Source organism: Schistocerca americana, chromosome 4, assembly GCF_021461395.2.
Source record: "Schistocerca americana isolate TAMUIC-IGC-003095 chromosome 4, iqSchAmer2.1, whole genome shotgun sequence".
NCBI lineage: Eukaryota > Metazoa > Arthropoda > Insecta > Orthoptera > Acrididae > Schistocerca > Schistocerca americana.
The window spans coordinates 430,346,890-430,374,414 of NC_060122.1; the positions used below are offsets into that span (position 1 = coordinate 430,346,890).

Consider the following 27,525-nt stretch of genomic DNA (forward strand, 5'->3'; position numbering starts at 1 on the left):
ATTTACTACGATCCCATCACGTTGCACACCGGCCTGCAGGCAGTTGCCATCCGCATTACTCTCCCCACTTTTACGTTTTCCTTTTGTACCGTTTACACTCCATCGTCATCTGCCGTTACCAGGGCAGACGTGATGCAACTTATTGCTCAGCTACCTGCACCATTTTTGTTAACTGGAGACTTCAATGCCCACCATCCCCTTTGGGGCTCTCCAGCATCCTGCCCGAGGGGCTCCTTGTTAGCAGACCTTTTCAACCAGCTCGAACTTGTCTGCCTCAATACTGGCGCCCCTACTTTTCTTTCGGACACATCTCACACCTATTCCCATTTAGACCTCTCTATATGTACTCCCCAACTTGCACGCCGGTTTGAGTGGTATGCACTTTCTGATACATATTCGAGCGACCACTTCCCGTGTGTTATCCATCTCCTGCAGCATACCCCCTCTCCGTGCTTCTCTAATTGGACCATCTCCAAGGCAGACTGGGGGCTCTTCTCTTCCAGGGCGACCTTTCAGGATCAAACCTTTACAAGCTGCGATCGTCAGGTCGCACACCTCACGGAAGTCATTCTCGCTGCTGCTGAATATTCCATCCCTCACCCTCCTTCTTCTCCACGTCGCGTTCCCCCAGGGGGTCCACAACTCTTTCGTGGATACGTGCGTGGCGAGCACGGGGCCCCGAGCCATTGCAGCCTTCTTTCTCTCCCCGGCTGCATTTCCTTTCCCTTCCCCTCCTTTCCCCTCCATACCCCTTTCCCCTCGCCCTCTCCTCTCCCTCTATTGGTGTCCTTGCTTATGTTGGCCCCCGCTATCCTCCTGGTTCTGTTGGTTTTACACTCTGGCTTTGTTGCGTAATCATCTCCTCCTTTTGGCATTCCTTGGTCCCCCTCTGGGGTTTGACCTCCATTCCAAAATTTCTCTTCCGTAGTGTGAGCCATTTGGGGAAGAGCACCTTACCTAGTGTCTCCGACGTGTGCCCTCCTAGTATATTCCACCTTTTCTTCTACGTCGTTGTCTGATGCTAGGGTGCATAGCCAGCACGGTAGCCAGCCCGTGTGGTGGGGTCGCTATGTACCCTTTTGGTTGAGCCCCCTGAACACACAGGGATCACACTTCTGATACCTGAGCTGTGACCTCCTCATGCATGCCTTGGAGTGGTTGCTCGTCATCCTGGAGCATCGGAACTCCCGGCAATGGCCGCCGTGCCAGACGGCCCTTGCTGTGGCTGGGTGGCGCCCGTGAGGAGAGCCCCTGATCGGAGTGGGTGGTATCAGGGCGGACGCTATGCAGATGAAACGCATAAGGGTCCAAACCTCTGGCCGCTCTTCTGCGGCCGTCTCTCTGCGTGGTACTGATTCCTCAAGTGCTGCTTCTCTTGCCCCTTCGGCCTTCCCTTCCGTGGCTACCCCCTGGGAGGAGGGTCAGGCCCGTCGTCTAGGGGCAAAACCTTTCCCCCGTTATCTAGTTTGCACCAGGACTGATGGAGATACTTTCACCAGTGTCAAACCTTTATTCTTTGTGGAACACATTGAAGATAAGTTCGGCGAAGTGGACTCCCTGAGCAAGATGCGGTCGGGTTCATTACTGATAAAAACTGTTTCGGCTGCCCAATCTGCGGCCCTTCGTGCCTGTACCCATCTTGGCACAATTCCCGTGTCCATTACCCCTCACCAGTCTCTAAATATGGTACAAGGTGTGATTTTTCACAGAGACCTCATCCTTCAAACTGATGAGGAACTTCGGGACAATCTCGGACGGCGGGGTGTTCACTTTGTTCGGCGTGTTCAGAAGGGTCCTAAAGATAATCGTATTGATACTGGTGCCTTTATCCTGGCCTTTGAAGGGGATACCCTTCCTGAGAAAGTTAAGATTATGGTCTATCGCTGTGATGTGAAGCCGTACATCCCACCTCCTATGCGGTGTTTTAAGTGCTTGCGTTTTGGCCACATGTCTTCTCGCTGTACCCAGGACCCTCTCTGTGGTGACTGTGGACGTCCACTCCATGAGGGGAGTCCCTGTGTTCCCCCTCCTGTATGTGTAAATTGTCATGGTAGTCATTCTCCACGTTCAGCAGATTGCCCAGTCTATAAGAAAGAAAAAAAGATACAGGAGTATAAGTCTCTTGATCGTTTAAGCTACACAGAGGCCCGTAAGAAATATGCACGATTGCACCCTGTGTCCATGACATCTAGTTACGCCTTGGTTACATCTTCATCCCTTCCTCCCCCTTCCTTACCCCCGTCCCGGACCCCTCACCTTCCCCCCTCCCCTGCGGCTCCCACACCTTCTCCTCTGGGCGCCGCTCCCCCTCCCCAGCCGGAGAAGTGTCCCACTCCTTCGGCGTCTGCCGGTCAAGGGCGCCTCTCCCGGGATGCCCCTTCCCGGCACCTTCCAGGTCAAAGGTCTGCTGCAGCGCGGCGACCGCGAGAGCCGCGGTCTATCGGCCCCCAGGTCGCCCGGTCTCTTTCTGTTCCTGATCTTGCTGCAGCTGGCTCCATTATGCCACACAGCCCTCCTCGATCTCAGCCTGAAAAGAAGAAGAAACATAAGTCCCGGGACAAAGAGCCTCTGGTGTCACCGGAGGTCCCTTCCCCGGCTTCACAACCGGATTCTGACCTGTCGTTTATGGATGTCGCCCCCTCCTTGTCGGTGACGGGTGGGGACCCGGCGGTATGACTGGATTTAGCGTGTTCAGCCCTCATTTAAACCATCGTTCTGTGGTTCTCCAATGGAATTGTAATGGCTACTATCGTCACCTTCCGGGATTGAAATCCCTTCTTTCGTCCTACTCAGCAGCTTGTGTGGTTCTCCAGGAATCTCATTTTACTGATGCTCACTCACCGACCCTCCGTGGGTTCCGTGTTTTCTGTCGAAATCGGGTCGGACCCTTGCGGGCTTCTGGTGGCGTTTGTACGTTGGTCCGTACAGACATTGCTAGTACGTGGATTCCTCTCCAAACTACATTGGAAGCAGTTGCTGTTAGGGTCCACTTAGACTCTGCAGTCACAGTATGCAATCTTTATCTCCCTCCTGACAGGACTCTTACACCTGCTGCCTTAACCACCCTTCTTCAGCAACTTCCTCCTCCCTTCCTCCTCCTTGGGGATTTTAATGCTCATCATCCTTTGTGGGGCAGTGCCTTTCCATCTAGACGAGGTCTTCTTATCGACCAATTTATTGCAGACCACGACCTGTGCCTTCTTAGTGATGGCTCCCCTACTCATTTCAGTGCTGGTCATGGTACCTTTTCTGCCATTGATCTTTCTCTTTCTTCTCCCTCTCTCCTCCCTTCATTACACTGGTCGCCACACGACGATCTTTGTGATAGTGACCATTTCCCGTTGATTATCACGCTCCCTTCCCGCTCCCCGATGGAGAGGTTACCTCGTTGGTCTTTCCACCGTGCCGATTGGCCTCTATATACTGCACAGGTCGAGTTTTCTCCCTCTTTGTCGGGTTGTATTGATGACGTCCTACGTGACGTGTCTGACGCGATTGTTCGCGCTGCTAACCTTGCTGTCCCGCGCTCATCTGGACAATTTCGTCGTCGGCAAGTCCCGTGGTGGAGTACGGCCATTGCCATTGCCATCCGTGATCGCCGTCGAGCTTTGCAACACTTTAAGAGGCACCCATCTGTAGCCAGCCTTTCTACCTTTAAGCGCCTTCGCGCTAAAGCCCGTTATTTAATCAAACAGAGCAAGCGGATATGTTGGGAACGATTCGTTTCTTCCCTTGGTTCCACTGTCCCTCTGTCACGGGTATGGGCTACACTTCGCTCTCTCCAAGGTTGCCATCGGCAGTCCACCCTCCCAGGCCTTCACCTCCCAGATGGCATTTGTACGGACCCATTAGTTCTCGCAGAACATCTTGCGACCCATTTTGCAGTGGCATCAGCGTCGGCCTCCTATCCAGCTGCTTTCCTTCATCAAAAACAGCAGGCTGAAGCTGTCACCTTATGTTTCACCACTTGTGAGTCAGAATCTTACAACGAACCTTTCACTGAATGGGAATTTCTTTCTGCTCTATCTGCTTCTCATGATACAGCTCCTGGCCCAGATTCCATTCATAACCAGCTGCTTCAACATCTCAGTGCTCCACAACGGCACCATCTTCTTCGGGTGTTTAACCGTATCTGGCTCCAGGGTGACTTCCCTTCTCAATGGAGGGATAGCATTTTGGTTCCTGTCCTTAAGCCTGGTCAGAACCCCCTATCTGTTGACAGCTATCGGCCAATTAGTTTGACCAATGTTGGTTGTAAGTTACTTGAACGGCTGGTAGCCCGTCGGCTCACTTGGGTCCTCGAATCTCGGGATCTATTGTCCCCTTACCAGTGTGGCTTTCGAGAGGGACGATCTCCAATCGATCATTTGCTTCGCTTGGAATCCGCAGTTCGGCAGGCTTTTTCCCAGCGCCGCCATTTGGTTGCAGTGTTTTTTGACCTTCGCAAGGCCTATGACACGGCCTGGCGCCATCACATCTTACTAACCCTTCATCTGTGGGGTCTTCGGGGCCCCCTCCCGATTTTTATCCGCCAGTTCCTGATCCATCGGTCATTCAGAGTTCGAGTTGGTACTGCTTTTAGTTCTCCACGGACCCAGGAGACGGGCATCCCACAGGGTTCTGTCTTGAGTGTCCTTCTTTTCCTCATTGCTATCGATGGACTTGTGGCCTCTGTCGGTCCCTTGGTCGCCCCTGCCCTGTATGTGGATGATTTCTGCATTTGGGTTAGTTCCTCCTCGATGCCATCTGCAGAACGGCAGCTCCAGGTGGCTATACGGCGTGCCTCTGCATGGACCCTCTCCCACGGGTTTCAATTCTCTCCTTTAAAATCGCGGGTGGTCCACTTCTGTCGCCGTACTACGGTCCACCCTGATCCAGAGCTCTATCTCGCTGCACAAAGATTGCCTGTGGTTCCACAGTTTCGTTTCCTAGGTCTTCTTTTCGACAACAAGCTCACTTGGCTGCCCCATATCAGACTCCTGAAGGTAGGATGTTTCCGTAAACTCAATGTCCTTCGCTTCCTTGCCCACTCCTCCTGGGGTGCGGACCGTTCCCTCCTCATCCGTCTTTATCGTGCTCTAGTTCTGTCACGTTTGGACTATGGTTGTCAAGTTTATGGTTCAGCTGCTCCTTCCACGCTGCACGTGCTGGATCCAGTCCAGCATCGTGGTATCCGTTTGGCCACCGGTGCCTTCCCTACTAGCCCTGTTGATAGTCTCCTGGTTGAAGCTGGGATCCCCCCCCCTTTCTGTTCGGCGGTCCCAGCTTCTGGTGTCTTATGCCCTTACTATCCGTTCTTCTCCCGCTTATCCTTCCTATTCTATCCTATTCCCAGACCATGGACGTCGCCCGCCTGACTCCCGCCCTCGGGCGGGTTTACCGGTTGGGCTGCGCCTTGCGTCTCTTACCCGTGATTTTCGGCTTCCTTCTTTGTCCTGTCTTCCTCGCTCCCTCCCCTCCACCCCTCCTTGGTTAGTTCCTCGGCCTCGAATTCGGATGGATCTCCGCCGCGGTCCGAAAGATTCCATCCCCCCGGTGGTGTTCCGTTCCTTTTTCCGCCAAATTTTATGGGAGTTTCGGGATGCTGTTGTTTTTTACACTGATGGCTCTAAATCTGCTGATCATGTTGGGTATGCCTTCACGTCCTTTGTTGGAACGGAAAATAATCTACTGCCACCCTCATGTGGGGTGTTTACTGCGGAATTGATGGCAATTTCCCGGGCCCTTACCTTTATTAAACAATCCCAACACAACCGCGTTTTGTTATGTACGGACTCGATGAGTGGCCTTCTTGCTATTGACCGGTGTTTTTCGCGCCATCCCTTGGTCTCTGCCATCCATGACCATCTCGCTGATCTTCACCGTGCTGCCTGTTCCATTGACTTCCTATGGGTCCCGGGCCATGTGGGTATCCCGGGTAATGAGCTCGCTGATCGTTTGGCTGGGGGAGCAGTTACTTACCCCCCGTTTTCTGTAACCCCTCCTGCAGCGGATTTACGGCTTCACATCAAATCCCACTTTGCACAGTCATGGGCCAATTCTTGGGAGGCTACTCCACTGTCTAATAAACTTCGTGCCATTAAGGTGAATACAGGCCCATGGCGTTCTTCCTTTAGCCTCTCCCGCAAGGACTCGACCACGCTGTGTCGTCTCCACATTGGCCATACCAGGCTGACCCATGGTTTCCTTTTCCGTGATGAGTCACCCCCGCTATGTGGTTGTGGAGCCTTCCAGTCAGTGGCTCACACTTTGGTTGAATGCCCCCTTCTTTTGGCTCTGCGTGCTAAGTACAGACTCCCCCACACTTTACCTTTGATGTTGGCTGACGATTCCCGGATGGTCTCTCTGGTTCTAGGTTTCCTCCGGGAGAGTGGTTTTTATTCTCAGTTTTAAAGTTTTTAATCTCCCTCTGGTGTTGGGGCAGGGCGGTGAGTGTTTGGGTGTCTCCCACTGTAGGCAGTGTTCAGAGATTCCCGATTCACCTCCCTGACCGGAATCCTCTTTTCTTTCCCTTTTACTCTGTTTTTACCCCTTCTTTTTAAGGCTTGGTTAGTTTTTCTATTCCCATACGTACTTTCTGCATTATAGCAGTTGTACCTTTTAAGTCACAGGTGGTCTTGCCTATGCTGTTTCAGCATGGTGTTGGGTTCGTTCTCTTGCCAACTTCCCTCATTTGTTTTTACTAATGACAACGTGACTGCCCTTTTACGTTTCCCCTTTATCCGTTTTATTTTTCTGACTATACTGAGATGTCCCGTTAGCAGAATGGAGCCTATTTGAAATAAGGGACTGATGACCTTGCTGTTTGGTCCCTTTAACCTCAAACAACCAACCAACCAACCATCCACGTCGCGTACCGGTCCCCTGGTGGACCGCAGCATGTAGAGACGCTTTACGTGCTCGTCGACGTGCTTTACGCACTTTTAAACGCCACCCTACAGTGGCGAATTGTATCAATTATAAAAGATTACGTGCTCAGTGTCGTCGTATTATCAAAGAAAGCAAGAAAGCCAGCTGGGCTGCTTTCACAAGCACCTTCAACAGTTTTACTCCTTCTTCTGTTGTCTGGGGTAGCCTGCGCCGGCTATCTGGCACTAAGATCCACTCACCAGTTTCTGGCTTGAAGGTCGCGAATGACGTCCTTGTGGCCCCTGAGGCTGTCTCCAATGCCTTAGGCCGCTTTTTCGCAGAGGTTTCGAGCTCCGCTCATTACCACCCTGCCTTCCTCCCCCGCAAACAGGCAGAGGAGGCTAGGCCACCTAACTTCCGCTCCTCGAATTGTGAAAGTTATAATGCCCCATTCACCATGCGGGAACTCGAAAACGCACTTGGCCGATCACGGTCCTCTGCTCCAGGGCCAGATTCTATTCATATTCAGATGCTGAAGAACCTTTCTCCTGCGGGTAAAGGTTTTCTTCTTCGTACATACAATCGCATCTGGATTGAGGGACATGTTCCCGCATGCTGGCGCGAGTCTATTGTTGTCCCGATTCCTAAGCCGGGGAAGGACAAGCACTTGCCTTCCAGTTATCGACCTATCTCGCTTACCAGCTGTGTCTGTAAAGTGATGGAGCGAATGGTTAACTCTCGATTGGTTTGGCTGCTCGAGTCTCGACGCCTACTTACCAATGTACAATGTGGATTTCGTAGGCGCCGCTCTGCTGTTGACCATCTGGTTACCTTGTCGACCTTCATTATGAATAACTTCTTGCGGAAGCGCCCGACCGCAGCTGTGTTCTTTGATTTGGAGAAGGCTTACGACACCTGTTGGAAGGCGGGCATTCTCCGCACCATGCATACATGGGGCCTTCGCGGTCGCCTCCCTCTTTTTATTCGTTCCTTTTTAATGGATCGACAGTTCAGGGTACGTGTGGGTTCTGTCCTGTCCGACACCTTTCGCCAGGAGAATGGGGTGCCACAGGGCTCAGTTTTGAGCGTCGCTCTCTTCGCCATCGCGATCAATCCAATAATGGATTGCCTCCCAGCTGATGTATCAGGCTCCCTTTTCGTGGACGATTTTACCATCTATTGCAGCGCGCAGTGTACACGTGTCCTGGAGCGCTGTCTTCAGCGTTCTCTTGACCGTCTTTACTCCTGGAGTGTCGCCAATGGCTTTCGTTTTTCTGCCGAGAAGACGGTCTGTATTAACTTCTGGCGATACAAAGAGTTTCTCTCACCGTCCTTACGACTCGGTCCCGTTGCTCTCCCAATCGTGGAGACAACCAAATTTTTAGGCCTTACATTTGACAGGAAACTTAGCTGGTCTCCACATGTGTCATATTTGGCCGCCCGTTGTACCCGTTCTTTAAATGTCCTCCGTGTTCTCAGTGGTCTGTCGTGGGGAGCGGATCGAACCGTCCTACTTCGTCTATATCGGTCGATCGTCCGCTCCAAGCTGGATTATGGGAGCTTCGTATACTCCTCTGCACGGCCATCCATCTTACGCCGCCTCAACTCCATACAACATCGGGGTTTACGACTAGCGATCGGAGCATTTTATACCAGTCCCGTAGAGAGTCTTCATGCTGACGCTGGCGAATTGCCACTCACCTACCGGCGCGATATACTGCTTTGTCGGTATGCCTGTCGGCTACTGTCAATGCCCGACCATCCGTCTTATCGTTCCTTTTTTGACGACTCTCTTGACCGTCAATACGGGTTGTATGTCTCTGCCCTGCTACCCCCTGGAGTTCGCTTTCGTCGCCTCCTTCAACACCTTACTTTTTCCCTCTCTGCAACCTTTCGAGTGGGCGAGAGCCGCACGCCACCTTGGCTCCAGGCTCAGGTCCGCGTTCACCTTGACCTCAGCTCGCTCCCAAAAGAGGTCACCCCCGGTTCGGTCTACCACTCCCGTATTTTGGAACTTCGTTTGAAGTTCATCGACATGACTTTCATTTATACAGATGGCTCTAAGACCAATGACGGGGTCGGGTGTTCCTTTATTGTCGAGGCACAAAGTTTCAAATACCGGCTCCATGGCCATTGTTCGGTCTTCACAGCTGAGCTCTTTGCCCTCTACCAGGCTGTTCTTTATATCTGCCACCACCGACATTCTGCTTATGTCATCTGCTCAGATTCCCTGAGCGCCATCCAGAGCCTCAGTGATCCGTACCCGGTTCACCCTTTCGTACACCGGATCCAACGCTCTCTTCAGCAGCTGGTGGACGTCGGTTCTCCAGTTAACTTTATGTGGGTTCCGGGCCATGTCGGTATCCCTGGGAACGAAGCTGCAGATGCCGCGGCCAAGGCTGCGGTCCTCCAGCCTCGGACAGCTTCTTGTTGCGTCCCTTCGTCCGATTTTAGCAGGGTGATTTGTCGGCGCATCTTATCTCTGTGGCATGCCGATTGGGCTGCACTTACCGACAACAAGCTTCGGGCCTTAAAACCTCTTCCCGTGGCTTGGACGTCCTCCTCACGCCCTTCTCGGCGGGAGGAGGTCGTTTTAGCCCGGTTACGAATTGGACACTGCCGGTTCAGCCATCGCCATCTGCTGACGGCTGCGCCGGCGCCGTTCTGCCCATGTGGGCACTTGCTGACGGTTAGACACATTTTAGTGTCCTGTCCAGATCTTAACACACTGCGCCTCGATCTTAACCTGCCAAATACTTTCGATGCCATTTTAGCGGATGACCTACGAGCAGCTGCTCGTGTTCTTCGTTTTATCAATTTGACAAACCTCGCTAAGGACATTTGCTGATGCTGTTTTTTAATCCTATGCCTGTCAGTCTGTCTTTTATCGTGTTTTCCCTTTTAGTTGTTGTGGTCAACTTGTGCCTCGCGGTGCATTCTTAGAGTAGTCAGGGCGCTAATGACCATTGAAGTTGTGCGCCCTAAAACCACAAAAAAAAAAAAAAAGCTGATGGCTTAAGGGAGACATGGGCCTCGACATGTTTTGCCTGACTTGACGTGTTCTCAAACAGCTGACTGGATGACGTGCGGAAAAAGTCCAAAACTTGAAAGGGGACTGATTGGGACACTAATGGAACTTGTGAACGATCTTGAATCCAAAAACAGAAAAGGCGTCTAGCCCAAGAGTGTTTTGTGCCAACGGTGAATTTACCACGATCAGTGTAAGTTGCTATGCCACTTTTTATAATATGCAATTTGCTATAAGATACTACTTGATATAGCTGTCGTTTGATAGCAGAGCAGCCCAAGAGCATGTATTTTTGTAAGTTAGTCTGACCGTTGCTGCTGTGTCTACATGAAAATCAGTTGGTCGCCCACCGACGGCCAATGTTAACAGAATACGCTGGAGCGATTTTGGGGTGTTAGAGAGAGCCTCTGAGCCCAGGGAAAACTTTAGGGCCTGAGACGATCGCCAACTAACTGATGACAATGACATACTTTTTGGGATAACCCACACTGGTCGTCTATGTATAGGCAGTCCTATCTAATATTCACCGAATGTCAATCGGGGCAGGACCACAGACTTCCCGTTGAAGAGAAACAGATGCGGAAGGAGAACACCGAGAGCCCGAAAAACGTCGTTAGTAGGGATAGTAATTGTTCGACCTAAAAGATCTGCCAAGCGCGGCTTGGGCGAAGGTGGGCAGCGCCGTGACATCGCTGTACTCGTATCGTAAATGGCGTCATAGTGCGGCTCAGTGAAAGACAAGGTCGCCTGGCCAACCTCCTGGGAGCTGTTTGCTGCACAAATCTAATTTTGCCACCTGCCAGTTGTTGGGAAGTACGTCCCTTGCCACTGCTGTAAGTTCAAGTTACTCAGCAATCTGAGGAACATTGGCTAGGGAAGGATCGGACGAGGGCAATGCCCTATTTGGGTCCTCAGGGCACGGTGCTAATTGGATGAACCCATCCCTAGATAGTGAGTCCAAATAAGTGTATCACATGGTGAACACTCACATACTTGAGATCTTGCAGGTCAGGAATCCAGGCCACAGTCAACTGCTTGGGGCGCTTGTGGTGCTGATAAAACTGCACTATGCCGCCGCCACCACATACGTTTCATGTCCAGGATAATGTGTGAGCAACTAATGGAGCTTCTCGAAGTTAAATTTTCTGAGCTTGGTAGAGGTCTTCAAATGTTAAATGATTTCAAATAATCGTACACCGCTGGTCAATAACAAGGTGGCTATACCATTTGGATCAATGATATGCCGTACCTGGCTGTGCTACAAACAACTGGCACAGCTAATTCTCCTATCTTTCTGTATACTCGTCGAAACCAGTGGTGTCAGGGCAGAAGGCTTTTCTGCAGGCACTGGGTCCACCACTAGTGCGACATGAGAACAGATAAATTTCCCATTCTTTTTGAACAGCTCCTGCATATACTCCTGCTGCAGTTCCTGTAGCTTCTGGAAGAGGAAAATTTTCCTGCCAACATTGTGAAAATGCCAGATACGTGGTGGTCAAAATGATCACTATGAAAAAAATTAACATGTGGAAGAAAATCCTGTCACCGTTTTTGTATCTGCATAACACCACGGAACCGTCCTGTCCACAGAAACGTCACTCCTCCAGTCGATGTCAGGTGATCGTGAAATAAAAATTATTTGTATTGGGTCTCCTTTACGAATAACACTGTTTCAACCAGTGAAACGGAGAGTTGTATGAATTGTAAGTTTAGTTTTTAAATTACGTCGTATTGCTGCTGTCTAGCGACGCGATGCAGACTCTGAGATGGTGGTCGGTGTTGCAGCGGGCAAGATGAGCGCCGGGAGCGGGTCTGGCGTGGCGGCGGCGGCTGCGGCGGCGGCAGCGGCGACGAGTGCGGGCGGCGCCAGCAGCCACAGCGCGGCGGCGGCGGGGGCGGGCGCGAGCGCCGCGGTGCCCAGCCAGCAGAGCCAGGGCCTGGCCGCGCTGCTCGTCATGGTGGCCGTGCTGTGCTTCATCGTGGCCTACTGCTGCTGGGGCGCGCCCTGCTGCCGCGCCTTCTGCCGCCGCCGCTGCGCCGCCGCCTGCTGTGCCTGCTGCGGCTGCCGCGCAGACCTCGAGGCCGCCTCGCCCTCGGACCTCGCGCTCAGCGTCGACCAGGGGATGGTCGCCACGCCCACCATCATCCTGCTGCCCTACGGGCGCATGCTCGTCGTCGACGGATCTGTCTTCGCCCAGCTCCAGGTATGCCTCTCGTCATTCTTCCATGCACCAGCTACGTTGAGATCCTAAATGAGAGGGCCCTACTAAAGATACGAAAAAACCCACAAAACAGTTCTGGCATGGGCTACACCTTCGATACACTGCAGGCTAAACTCCTCTTTCATCAGATCGCCAATGGTGTGAAAAGCACATGGTGAAAAACCCAGGCTGTACAGAGACTTTTGCCGTGTCTTCCAACCAAATCAGTGAAGTGTGGCCTTCATCCGATTAGCACCGTGGGACGGTCGTTATTGTTAAACCAGATGATTCCATCCGACAGCATTCCTGGGTATTTTTACTGTGGTACCATTTATCGATACTTGCCCAGGGATGTCTTTAATTTGGCAACGGAATTACACGTTTCAATCAGATGCCGCACGCAGTCGTGTGGTTTGACATAACCAATGGTGCACACCCACTGAGCCCTGCCTCCAGTGGCTCTGGACTAAGATCGGCCTCTGCCACCCTGATACAGGATGGAGCCTCTTCGCTACATGATGCTACTCACTCACGCCCTAGTCGCTGCTCTGACACCATCGTTTATGATACAGTGCAGTGAGCCTCTTTCTCGTTAACATGGAGAGCTGCACACTTTCTTGCGGCGTCATTTCTAATCAGTTTCATCGTTTGGAGAAGTAACAGGTAAGTTTGTTGTTGTATCTTGTTTGCTAATCATTTCTGCTCCTATCCAGTCTTCCTAAAACCATAGTTGCTGCATCACTCTGTAGCCGACCTCTCCTTACTGTCGGGTATGAAGTCATACACGAAATTTATTTCGTGGCACGTCACAGGTGTCTTCATAGCGCTGTGCATCGATTGTAGTTCCACGCTTGAGGAACTCGATGAGCATAGGGCCCATGCAGTGGAAAGTGGTGGTCATGATGACATTACCAGAACTTGTGTGAACAGCTTCGGATTTGTTTGGCGGGTATGATGTGGGATGTTGCCCTCAGGCTGTTGGAATGCTGTTGGACGGAGTCACACTGCCGGTAGGATGAAGGCTATGCTTCAGTGATATAGTTGGAAACACTGCAACAACCTCTGTACGGCCCAGACATTTCATCATGGGTGTTTCACATCTTGGGCGACCTGAAGAGAGCCATGTATGGACGTCGGTTTGTCATACGAAGTCAGAGTGGATCTGCTTGTGGATATGTCAGCAGCCGAACGCATTCTATGAAACAGGAACTGATCATCTCGTCTCCCAGTGGGATAAATGCATTAACGCATATGGTGATTATTTTTGAATGGATCTATTCCATGGTCCCATAGTGACGGGTGTTCGATTTTCGTTTGACTGCCCCTTAAACATCTACACCTGTATTCCACAAGCAACCTTACTGCGTGTGGCAGAGGGTACCTCTCATATCACCATCATTTTTCCCCTTCTCTGTTCCATTCGTAAACGGTGCGTGGGAAGAAAGTTTGCCTATAAACTTCCACATAAACTCTCATTTGATTTAATGGCCATGGCCATTTCGTGAGACGTCTATGGGAGGAAATAAGTTACCCAACTCTTCTTCGAATGTATGCTCTCGTAAATTCGACAGTAACCGTCTCAGTGATTCACAATACCTCTCCTGTAACGATTGCCACTGGAGTTGGATCCCTTCTGCGAACCACTCTTGAGTACTGATAAGGTATTTGGATCCCCAACCAGGTCGATTAAAGGAAGACATCGAAGCAATTCAGAGACATGTTGGTAGATTTGTTGCCGGTAGGTTCAATAAACATGAGAGTATTACGGAGATGCTTCGTGAACTCAAATGGGTATATCTGGGGGTGGGGGAGGGGGAGACGGGGTAGGTGAAGTTGCTTTCACGAAACAGTTGAAAATGTACAGAACCGTCATTTGCAGCTGACTGCGGAATGATTCTACTGCTGCCATTTCGCGCAAGGGCTGCGAGGACAAGATAAAAGAAATTAAGACTGGCGCAGAGGCATTTAGAAATACATTTTTCCCTCGCTCCATTTACGAGCGGAGATAGGAAGGAAATGACTCGTAGGCATACAGGGTACACTAAATCATGCACCGTTTGGTGGCTTGCGGAGTATCTACGTAGATGTAGTTGTAAAGGGTCCCAGGCCGATGAACAATAAGAATCCGACGAACAAGTGGCTTGGCCGGCCGGTGTGGCCGAGCGGTTCTAGGCGCTTCAGTCTGGAACCGCCCGACCGCTACGGTCACAGGTTCGAATCCTGCCTCGGGCATGGTTGTGTGTGATGTCCTTAGGTTAGTTAGGTTTAAGTAGTTGTAAGTTCTAGGGGACTGATGACCTCAGATGTTAAGTCCCATAGTGCTCAGAGCCATTTGAACCATTTTTGAACAAGTGGCTTGTAAACCATTTTCTAGCGGACGGATTACATTACCTTAAGATTCTTCGAATGACTCTCACCCTGGCATCTGATTTGGAAAGAGCCCAAATGACGATTTCCCAGGGTACACTACACGCCTCCACTCAGCTACTGAGAAGTTTGTTTTGTTGATCCCGTTGAAGAGGTGTAGCTTTGGGTGTCGCTGTGAGAACTTGCCTCTTAGGAGGTATCCGACCCCATATGTCCATCGGAAAGTGGTTGTGACTCGTCTGCATTCACTGAAAACTGACAATTCCTATTGGGTTTGAATTAGATTTTTTTATTTTTTTACAAGGTGTGGCAGTCTTCTCTGGTCCCTGTTGGTTAGGATCTTTTTACGACCACTGTTCCTACGCCGTGTGGCATTGGTTCAGTATTACACTTTTCGTAGGGTAGTCTGCGTCGATAAACGAATGAATCTGGCAACTTTCATCACGGTGTGGTCGCAGGCACATCCATTCACAGTAGCTCTTTTCCGCCATTCTGTCGTGCCTCTGCGTCGACTCATCTTACTGAGCTCATTCCATGTAACCGACTGGAGCTGACACACTTGTTCACTGTCGTGAGCTGTCAGCAGTATAGTAATACGGCCTCCTGGTACCATTTCCACACTATCTACAGCGCTCCTAAGCGACCAGTGAGCTGTTAAAATAGCCACTAATATATAGTTTCTTGACCTTTCTTCTCAAGACACTTGGGGTGTGTGTGTGTGTGTGTGTGTGTGTGTGTGTGTGTGTGTGTGTGTGTGTGTGTGTGTGTGTGTCAGTAGGTATACCACTGACATTACACACTCCCTTTTTTGTTCTCCCGTTAACTAATGGTGCGTGCGATGTACGACTGTTGTAAAGCCTCCATGTGAGCTCTTAATTCCTCCGATTTTTCTCGTTTTCGTCATTTCGCAAACTGGTAGGGAGTAGTGTGTTAACTTCATGACGTCTTGTAGCGTCTGCCTCTGAAGTTTCATGGTTATCTCCATAACCAAACTGCCCTTAATCAACGTGACTGAACGCGCGGCTCCACCCCCCCCCCCCCCCTCCCTCTCTCTCTCTCTCTCTCTCTCTCTCTCTCTCTCTCTCTCTCTCTCTCTCTTATTAATCTTAAATGGTAAGTCTTATATTGACGAGCAATGCTCAAGAATCAGACGAACGAGCGTTGTGGAAACCGTATCAGGCAAGGGTGAGTTACTTGATCCAGTGAGTCCCAGCGTGGCATTTGCTGTTCCTACAACTAATTTTGTGTGATCATTTCACCCCAAGGTCGCTCTCGACGTGCGACGATACTTGATGGTTACTGCTGCTAAAGTGGAGTTGCTCTTTCACTGCTAAGTGGAGTTGCTCTTTCAAACATCAATCCATGAGAGCTAACCAGTTGCGTCTTTACCTCCGGTTGCTCGTCCTTTAGGTACTGGAGCTGTGCATGGCTCTGTATAGAAAGAATAACTCAGTCACCAGGTTGAGCCGTACTCGTCTGCATTAATGCCCCGCGGTTAATCCGCTGCAAATAATAACCTGCAGCTGTGATCCTGTAGTCTATGCGCTGGCTAGAATTCCGTATTAACTATGCAGAAATACATAATGAAAGATAAATAAATAATTTAACGAAAAGGGTTATAGCCTAGCGTCTGTAATTGATGTCAACGACAGAGAATTAAGCTGAATATTGGTTATTCATGAAATGACATCGCAACTAAACGGGAACTGATCCTACGATACACGGACAGAAAATGCTCTCATGAAATGCAGTAAAATTACGTTGAGTGTGTTAAAAGAATGGTAGCAAATTCTCCAGACAAAATAGTCATCAAAGATAAGTGAAAACTAAGCTCATTTCGCTATTACAGCAAACGAAATATTAATCAGTTCAGAGTTCAATTCACAAATTAACACGTGCGATACACAAAAAATAGAACCACATAGTCTATTTCCCAGTTCCATAAATCAAGGGCAAAATTTAGTCCTTCTCGAGAGCACATTCAGACCTCTCGAAATATAAAGTCCCTTCAAAAGTTAGAGTATTGTAGATGACGTTTACCGCCCAGAAAAAATTACCTATACTACTGAATCACACATATTACTCTAGACACGTCTGCCTTCTTCGAGAACTCGCCACAAAGTGTCCATAATAGCTCCGTTGAGCTCTTCACTCAAGAAGTCCCAATCTCCATTTGACTCCCATAGTGTTCCGCTACCATCCGCTTCTCCATTGGCTGAAGGCCATCCCCATCAAAAATAAATCATCCTTAAGCTTTACAGACATCATTTGATTTAAATTTACCACTTCTTGGACTAAAGTAATACATTATAATATTTTAAATAAAAATGTTATAAAGATCCAGTTACATTCAGATCATTAACAATAAATATAAGGAATGGTTGGTTCGTGAATGAATAAGTCAGTTTTTTTGCGCAAGTGCGCTCACGTTAAATGACAACAGATTATTGCTAAATATTATTTAAACGATTATTTATGCCTTCTTAAATGGAGCATCTTTTGGTTATCTTTCCAGCTGTCGTCGGCTAACACATGTGGTTGACCACCTTTAAATTAGCACAGCTTGTTAAAAGCAATTGCAATCAACATTTAAATAGTTACTGGCAAAATGGTAAACTGTTCATTAAATAAAAACGCAAGTATAACAAAATATGAGGTATTGATGCTGTGTTCATTTACTGAGCATATGCGGAAAATATGATGATCTGACAAATGTTTATGTAATGAAAGAGACATAAAAGATGTCGTAAATCAGTAAATAAAATATAGGTAGGTAGCTTTCAGGGGTGATAGCTGCCATGCAATGCTATCATCTAAGATACTGAAACTTCCTGGCAGACTAAAAATGTATGCCGGACCGAGACTCGAGATCGGGACCTTTGCCTTTCGCGGGCAAGTGTTCTACCAACTGAGCTGTGAGGACGGGGAGTGAGTCGTGCTTGGGTGGCTCAGTTGGAAGAGCACTTGCCCGCAAAAGGCAAAGATACCGAGTTCGAGTCTCGGTCCGGCACAGTTGTAATCTGCCAGGAAGTTTCATATCAGCGCACACTCCGCTGCAGAGTGAAAATCTCATTCTGGAGCTAAGATATTGTTCGTTGAAATCGAACGAAGCAATTAAAAGTTGTTAATTTAGAGGTTCGTTGTGTAAGTGTATATTCACTGTGAAATATTAGCTTCTGTAGTTTTAAAGGTATTGAAATATTGTTGTCATTGGATGCACTTCCTTTTCCTGAGATCGCAAACGCACTCAGATTTGCATTAATATTTGCTGAGAGTTATTGTGGAATTTCAGAAGAGCTGTAACTCGGCCATCACTGATTGTCTGACACTCCGCCATTTCTTGGAGCATTGTCTCCTGCACAAAGGCCATGCTAGCAACAGTCGTCCAGGTTCCCAGCGTTGGGATTTACCCACTTCTGGTGCCTTGCTGACGGCCTTGCACCTGGCTCGCTGCCGGCCGGGGTGGCCAAGCGGTTCTAGGCGCTACAGTCTGGAACCGTGCGACCGTTACGGTCGCAGGTTCGAATCCTGCCTCGGGCATGGATGTGTGTGATGTCCTTAGGTTAGTTAGGTTTAAGTAGTTCTAAGTTCTAGGGGGCTGATGACCACAGATGTTAAGTCCCATAGTGCTCAGAGCCATTTGAACTTGTCTCGCTTGGACACGGCCTGAGACCTGGGCCCGCAAGCGTTCATCACTACGCCAGATTCGTCTTAACTCGTTACAGTTTTGGGCGGCTGATTAGTGCACCTAAATAAGCGTACTACTACAGACACGGTTATCCTAGGTTATTACTGTCCATTAGTGTAATCAAACATTAATAAATCTCCCCGCCTATTTATGCAGAATATGAGGCATTTATTTACAGCCACTGACTAATTTCCTCTATAGCAGCATCGACTGAAAACAGTGGAGCTTTAGTTAAGCAGTAGGTCATTTACACACACTGTAAACAGTAACGCCCCTCTAACATTCCTTGTCGTACTTCTGAAATTGCCATTTCAGTCTGTAAAGAACAACAGGTAGAGTTCTACCTGCTGGGAGTCCTGAGTCAAGTCACAAATCTAATTCGATACTGGAGAAGTCTTACTTTGTTCACTGATGGCTAGTGCGCCGTTGTGCCGGCCGAAGTGGCCGTGCGGTTCTAGGCGCTGAAGTCTGGAACCGCGAGACCGCTACGGTCGCAGGTTCGAATCCTGCCTCGGGCAAGGATGTTTGTGATGCCCTTAGGTTAGTTAGGTTTAATTAGTTCTAAGTTCTAGGGGACTAATGACCTGAGAAGTTGAGTCCCATAGTGCTCAGAGCCATTTGAACCATTTTTTTTTTTTTTGCGCCGTTGTCTACAGTGCGGTGAATCTCGTGAATGAACAGAACGAACTGACTTGTACGAGATGTTTGAGTGCCGGTTGCGTGTTGATTGCTATACAAAGGATTTTTCGTTCTTCGAAAACTTGTAACACATGAGCATGACACGTGCTCCGTATTTCTGTAACAGGTGGAAGTTAGTGATACTGCTCTATAAATGTGTACAGCTTTCGAAGACATCAACGGTAATAAAAATGAAAAGTCGTTTTATATCCGCCCTTAGCGCCCTTACAAGTATTTGTTGTTGTTTAGTACCGTCGCTTCATTAGCACTTCCTAGGGCGATTTTATTAAAATGCAAGCAACTGCAGAAACTTGTTATACACATAGTATTGAAACACGTGTTTCAGTAAGTCCATTTTCTTTTCTGTTGTTGTAACGACAGATATTGTACTGGACTTGATCAGTTTGGGAAGCTATTTCAGGCTGTGGTGGTTCACCAGACAGTTCATCTTGAGAGACTAATATTTGTTACTTACATTTATTAATTAGAAATAATGGTCTTTGTTTGTCCAGCTCATAATCTTTGTACCACCAACTGTAGTATTTGATAGTAACTTCACGCTGCTCTCGATAATATTCTTTCTTCCAACATTACTGAACACACTCTTTCATCTAAATCTCTTTAAAAGCATTCCGGGAAAGTGCTTAGTGTGTAATATCCCTCGCAGTATCCAAAAACTGTTCTATTGGTGGTCATTAAGTTGCTAGGTCCTCATTTTGCATTGCGCATTGTCACTGCTGACAAACTAAACGGATATGCCTTCAACTGCATTAACGTTTGGGAAGGGTAATTGTTTGTTATTGTGTGGAAAACTATTATTTCCCATCTTCAATACTACCCACCTATCGACACGGTACAAGAAGTCTTTACTTTCGCTCCAAAGTGCGCTCGTTTAAACGTGTTGTGACTTCATTATAAATTTGTTGCTTCATGTGCAGTTGACGATATCGGTACAGACTGGTCACCGTTCTTCTTTCTTTGGCATTAAAACTTCTGTCGCTCCACGAACTGCCTTTCAACCTTCTTGGATATAATTCTAATTGGTTTTGTGTAACTAGCAATTTTTTCAATAATGTGGTTGTTTTGTTTCGTATTGTTCATGACATACGCTGTTCCAAAAATATTAATCCTGTTTCATAAGACTTTATCTTCTACACGAATTAAGATAGTTATGTAAATTAGGCAAAACCCCATACAATCTTACAGGGGTATATTTTCTGCGTGAATACACAATCGCCCGCATCTCGTGGTCGTGCGGTAGCGTTCTCGCTTCCCACGCCTGGGTTCCCGGGTTCGATTCCCGGCGGGGTCAGGGATTTTCTCTGCCTCGTGATGGCTGGGTGTTGTGTGATGTCCTTAGGTTAGTTAGGTTTAAGTAGTTCTAAGTTCTAGGGGACTGATGACCATAGATGTTAAGTCCCATAGTGCTCAGAGCCAATACACAATCAACATTGATGTTTGTACAGTTCATTTAGGATCGATGTTTTCATTAACATTTCGCAAATGTTCAGTGTGCCCAATACCGAACGCAGGACAAATACGCAGATGATAGTCAAACTCGTTCCACAATTTTGTGAGCATGTTAAATGTTATGCTTTCACCGTTGTTGCCACGCGGCGTCATAGTACACTAAAAGTTGTTGGAATGGGAGGCATACAGACAGCGTCTTTCACAAACCATCTACCGTGAGATTAGGCTATCTCGGAGGCCAGTGTTGCAGTGCGAGATCAGATTGTTGAGGAAAATAATGGCGCACACTTGTAATTGACTTGCACCTGTTGGAATGGAGAACACAAAAGGCCTTTTGTTGCTGCGTTATCGTCATTTCGACTCGACGCGCATCGGATAATTAACGCGCGAGCGAATATGCTGAATTAGGGAGACACCCACCGCCAGGCACATGAACCAGCAGCTTGACTGGAGCCAAAGTAAACATGTACTCGTAGTTTACATGTTAAAATTATCTAAGTTCCTGCTTCACCCATTTAAAACACACTCTTCTAAAACCTTCTTGAAACACTCTGCGGTCACAATTTTCTTAACATTTCAGTTGTTTTGACGTAACGTGAACTAATAATGCCTTCTTGTCACTTCGCATTCATTAAGTGCGCTTCCTTTCGCAGGCAGAGGTAACGACATCCCGTTAAATGTGCAGTGTGAGCATTTAGCTAACAGAATAGACAGAACTGAAAGTTGTAGTAGAGGCGCGCGACTGTTATGGTTACAATAATGAAAATGGCTTTAAAACAGCTGTTTGATCGCAACAAAATAGTCACAGGACGTTATTATTTATTATGTGTTTCGGGCTCTGCCCATCTTCACATGTTCTGCTAATAAATTGTTTTTATAATTTTGCAAATTTACACAATTGTTAAAAAGAACCTATGCTAAAACATGATTGAACAGCAATATCCTTGTTGTTCAATCATGTTTTAGCATAGATCCTCTGACACTTGTGCAAATTTAAAAGATTGTAAAAAGAATAATAATGTTGCTAATTTGTCACTAGGTCGTCTGAAAACGGGCAGAGCCCGAAACGTGTAATGAACGATAATACATGGGCCCAGAAAAATCCTGTGGCTATTATTTTGCGACCAACCCGCTATTTTGGTCATTTTCCTCGTATAGCTAAGACGTTCAGATATAAGAATACTGGAGTCAGCGTAATGCAAAATTTTCAAAATTCGAGACTTCAGTGACACGCTATTGTCAAAATTGTCACCTCACGCGTCGAATCTGAGGTAAAATTAGACATCGGTGGACAATAAAGAACGATGGAAGAAGGAAAGAAATTATGATTGGGATTAAACGTGTTGTTAGTAGAGATGGAGCACAATCTCGGATAGGTCAAGAATTAGGAAGGTAATTGACGGCGTCCTTCCCAAACGAAGTCTTCGCGTATCCGTGTTAATCGATTTGCGGAAATAGTGGAAAATCTAAATCATAATGGCCGCACGGTTATTTGAACTCCGTCTTTCAGAATAGGAGGGTAGTGCCTTATTCATTGCAGGACCCTTAGAGGTGCCGAAAAAAGAAGCGGACAGTGGGTCAATTGTTTCAGAAATGTAGCGCTCAGTCTACCCATCTCACAGAACAGCACACTATCTCGTTTCTCAGTAGTTTCTCGAAAGGAACGTCGCCTTCCTTCCAGTGATGCCGATCTGAGTTCCCGAAGTATCTCCGTAATACTTGCGCGTTGTTCCAAACTATCATTAACAAATCCAGCCGCCCGCCTTTGAATTGCTTCGATGTCTTACTTCAGTTCGAACTAGTACGGATCCCAAACACTCCAGCAGTACTCACCAGTGGGTTACACTAGTGTCCTATATGCGGTCTCCTTTACAGACAAACCACAATTTCCTGAAATTCACCCAATAAACCGAAGTCGACCATTCGGCTTTTTTTACCACAGTTCTCATATACTCGTTCCGTTTCATGTAGCTTTGCAGCGTTACACCTAGATATTTAAACAACGTTACTGCGTCAAAGATCACATTATTAATCCCGTGTCCGAACATTACGTGTTAGTGTTTCCTACTCATCCGCATTAATTAAAATTTTTCTACATTTAAAACTACCTTCCATTCATCACACCAGCTAGTAATTGTGTCTGTGTCATCTTGTATTCTCTTATAGTTCAATTCTTTTATCTTGGCGGCTCGCGCATGCCCGCCCAGGCGCTGGAGATTGCTGCGTTGCCAGTTGCACACGACGCACGCGCCAATAGGAGCAGCGCCATACTATAGCATAGTTCGCAAGCTTACGTGCAGGGGGGTGCGCGCAGTTCATGAAGTAAAGCCACCACGGCCGCATTAACCCTTTCGCTGCTACAGACGTGCTCCCTGCATTCCGCGCTGTGGGCGATTTTGTCACTGCACTGCTCGCCTATGCAGACACATTGTGTTCCGACTGCTTTGACACTCTTTATCATTAGATTCCACAAAAACTATTTGGCTCAAAAATTAGATTTTTACCTATCTTCTTGACTGATACCTTCCCCCCATAAATGACCTAATTTTGTTTCGATGTTCAACGCAGTTATTACGCAGCATTAAATATAGTAAACCTTTGCACGATATTTTGAAGAGTTTGCAGGGGTAAAAGTCCATAGAGTATACTTTCCGTATGGTCGATTTTAGTTGCCACAATGTTGAGAATGAAATGTGGACAAGATACCTATATATTTCATTTAATTTAAGTACCACATAAGTGTCGTATGTAATATTGAGAAATATTCCACCTTTCGCGACTGTAACAAAAGTTTTACTTACACTGGGCACGTTTGGCTTTATTTTAAAGCACTTCAATCAATCAAAAGGAAGTAGACAAACGCCCGGGTTCCCGGGTTCGATTCCCGGCGGGGTCAGGGATTTTCTCTGCCTCGTGATGGCTGGGTGTTGTGTGCTGTCCTTAGGTTAGTTAGGTTTAAGTAGTTCTAAGTTCTAGGGGACTTATGACCACAGCAGTTGAGTCCCATAGTGCTCAGAGCCATTTTTTTTTTGAAGTAGACAAAATACATTAAACAAAACTGTGGACTTACAAAAACATTAGGACTTGAATATACCGTCTGTCAGTGAAGTGCTCAGAGCTATGTCACATATAATTTTGTGTGTGGCACACACAAACAGCATTTATTTGCTAAAACACTGATGAGCCAACACAAACGTTGAATATTGTGCTACCGCATCACAAAACTACGAAAGGTGACTTGGCAATGGAGGACACAAAATACAGTCCTCTTATGATGCTTCAAAAGAGAGAAACGCGTCTGGTCTAAATAAGTCGCTTATAACAGTTGCAGAAGAGGGATATATTTCAATACCATTGGTAAAACTGCGACTGTGGAACAAAAACAAGAAATAGAACATGAATACCATTGTGTATGTGCCATACCTTTCACCGATGGAAGTGCTTTAAAATAAAGCCAAACGCGCCGTGTGTATATAAAACTTTTATTACAGTCGCGAAAGACAGAATATTTCTCAATATTACATACGACACCTATGTGGTACTTAGATTAAATGAGATATTGTTATACAGTAAATATTATATGAAATTTAGGTATCTTGTCCACATTTCATTCTCAACATTGTGGCAACTAAAATCGACTACTCAGAAAGTATACGCTGTGGACTTTTACCTCTGCAAACTCTTCAAAATTTCGTGCAATGGTTTACTACATTTAATGCTGCACATCAAAACAAAATTAAGTCATTTATGGGGGGAAAGTATCAGGCAAGAAGACGTGTAAAAATCAAATTTTTTGGCCAAATAGTTTTTGTGAAATCGAATGATAAGTGTATCAAAGCAGTGGGAACACCATGTGTCTGCACAGGCGAGAAGTGCAGTGATGACAAAATCGCGCACAGCGCGGAATGCGGGGAGCACGTGTCTGCAGCAGCGAAAAAGTTAATGAAGAGGCAAAGCACTAGATATTTCATTCAAACGAATAAAATTCGTGAAGTAAGGCACTCCAATATTGTTTTTAAATTAAGAAAATATTAAGCACCGCACAAGGTTTGAACTCGTAACCCTTCACTTGGCAGCCCAGCACCTTATCCGTTCCGCTACTTCGGCTCATCGAACAGTGTAACTCCATAAGGACTGTAACACCTCACGCAACTACTTATAAACACTGTTGGTATGACTATGAATTACTCACGCTTCGTCGAAGTACAATAGGAAATAAACAATTACCGCTGTTCTTTATTGCGAAAAAGCAGTTCGTGAGATTGAAACAAACACCTTTCCTTGCTATCGCCTGAATTAGGAGTCTTATTGCTTGTTTGGTTTAATTAATTAATAGAATATGAAGCAATTGGTATAAAGAATGCTTTTTCCAAACTTTCTGTAAAAGAGTCTGCTATCAAGACATTGCTTTTGTTCTATTACTTTATTTATGGCTGAACGTTTCTAAAACTGAAGACACTCGTCCGTGCTCTGCACTGCTGTCGAGATCTGGCAACGTCGTTCTCTGTTCATTGGCTGACTGTGTTTTGTGACGTCAGATGCGCAGAACGAACCTAAACTCGGCCGCCAAGATATATGACGCGCACTTTAGTCACACAAGTTCGACACATTACCGTACAACAAGGCACCATCAGAAAGCAAGTGCAAATTGCTGCCCCCCCCCCCCCCACTCCCTTTCCGTTGTATCGTTTGTGTGCATAGAGAATAATAACCAAGCCAGTAAGGATTTCAAATCAAACGAAAATCAGTTTCTAAAGAAAAGTTTCAATGAAATATGTTCCCGAGATATTTCAGTGGCTCGAAGACTGCTTAAGTAAAAGAAGCAGTATGTTGTCCTCGAAGGAGAGTGTTCATCAAAGACAAGGGTATCATCAGGAGTGCTCCAGGGAATGTGATAGGACGTTATTATTTTCTATATACATATGATACGGCGGAAAGGGTGAGCAGCAATTTGCGCTTGTTTCCTGATGCCTTGGTGTACGGTAATGTGTCGAAGTTGTGTGACTGTAAGAGAATACAATATGACAGACAGAATTTCTAGCTGGTGTGATGAATTCAAGGTAGTTCTAAATATAGAAAAATTGTAATTAATGCGGATGAGTAGAACTCACTAACACGTCGGACACTAACCGTCGGACACGGCATTAATATAATCCTCGACGCAGTCACGTTGTTTAAATATCGAAGTGTAACGCTGCAAAGCAATAAGAGGTGGAACCAGCGTGTGAGGACATTAGTAGAAAGGCCGAAAGGTCGACTTCGGCTTATTGGTGGAGTTTCAGGAAAATGTGGTTTATCTGTAAAGGGGACCACATATAGGACACTAGTGTGGCCCACTGTTCTAACTTTGCTGTTCTTTGGATTTAGGTGACTGTGGATTTCCAACAGAGAGAGAAACCAAATGCATCTGCCTGCGAGAATACAACATTGGCCCTGTTTTATTATCTTTTTTAAAATGTGCAAAGTGATTAAATCCTGAACTTAACGATTAACTTCTCTAATTAAACGAAGTGATCCCTGTGCGTTAATAATCTGCCTAATAATATGAAATGGTGCCTGTGCGTTGATAATTTTTGCAGCAAACTGATCCTGAAATGAAAATATTTTCCCTCGTAAAGCAATTGCTTGGAAACGCGGTGCTTGCTGCTCTGTGCGTCAGCTGCAAATCTCTAACTACAGCTGCTGAGTTTGGTGCAATGCTCCAGACAACAAGTAAAATATTTTATACACCAAATAAAAATGACTTGGATCGACGATGTGGAGATTGCTCTTTGGCGAAATATTCCTTTAACAAACGGTTTTTAAATTGTCTGATAGTTATTTGCATGAAATGTGTTCCAGCATTCATTAACATTGACAGAAGGTAACATTGATAATAAATCCTCACTCTCACTAATGCTGCACATCATTAATAAGTATGAAAAATATCTTGCTTTGAAAATTACTCAGTCTTTAATGAAAATTCTAAGGTTCCCCGATATGGATGTCTCGTTTAACAATGAATCATAACTACGCAACTGCAGTGCCAATAAATAAAAATATTGGCTTCATTCCTCTTCATACTCTTTTTATCCTAAATCATTAATCAAATTCTTCTCGTCTGTTTCACAAAAGTAAAATAAAAATGATTTTTAGTTGAAGGCAAATGCATTTAACTTCACGTCCACATTGCCACGAACCCTCTGCTCGGCGTGTCTCAGTAATGCCTTACGATAGAACTCCCGCGCTCCTCGCAGCCATGACAAAAACAAGCACATCTTCCAGCGACAACTACTCTGACCAAAGACTGCGCGCGAAAAATAAGCGATTTAAAAGTGCCGCATAGCGTCTGAGACATTCACGGAACGTACTAATTCTAGAAATGCAAATAACAAACTTCCAATAGACCTCACCATGTGCTCATATCTTCGTTAAGTCTGGAGTGGGGCACTGTGTCAAATGGTTTTCCGGAAATCTATAAATATGGAATCTGGCTGTTGCACTTCGTCTATAGCTCGCAGTAAGCCATGTTAGAAAAGGGCAAGCTGATTTTTATACTAGCGGTGCTTTCTAAGACCGCGCTGATCCGTGGGCGTAAGCTTCTCGGTCTCACCAAAATTTACTATATTCGAACTGAGAATACGTTGAAGGATTCTGCAGCAAACCGATGTTAGGGATATCGGTCTGTAATTTTGTGGGTCCGTTCTTTTACCCTTCCTATACAGGGTGGTCCATTGATAGTGACCGGGCCAAATATCTCACAAAAAACTACAAAGAACGAAACTCGTCTAACTCGAAGGGGCAAACCAGATGGCGCTATGGTTGCCCCGCTAGATGGCGCTGCCATAGGTCAAACGGATATCAACTGCGTTTTTTAAAATAGGAACCACCATTTTTATTGCATGTTCGTGTAGTACGTGAAGAAATATGAATGTTTTAGTTGGACCACTTTTTTCGCTTTGCGATAGATGGCGCTGTAATAGTCACAAACATATAAGTACGTCGTATCACGTAACATTCCCCCCAGTGCAGACGGTATTTGCTTCGTTATACATTACCCGTGTTAAAATGGACCATTTACCAATTGCGGAAAAGGTAGATATCGTGTTGATGTATGACTACTGTGATCAATATGCCCAACGAGCGTGAACTATGTATGCTGCTCGGTATCCTGGACGACATCATCCAAGTGTCCGGACCGTTCGTCGGATAGTTATTTCAGGAAACAGGAAGTCTTCAGCCACATGTGAAACGTCAACCACGAC

The 27,525-nt window shown here is 46.7% G+C and overlaps 1 protein-coding gene across 1 annotated transcript in view; it reads left to right on the top strand.

Moving 5' to 3' along the window:
• LOC124612808 overlaps positions 1 to 27,525 on the top strand; it is an 81,675-nt gene that overhangs the window by 37,657 nt on the left and 16,493 nt on the right. The window contains exon 2 of the mRNA XM_047141229.1: positions 11,663 to 12,081. Within this exon, the coding sequence (XP_046997185.1) occupies positions 11,663 to 12,081 (419 nt within the window). The remainder of the gene's footprint in view (positions 1 to 11,662; positions 12,082 to 27,525) is intronic.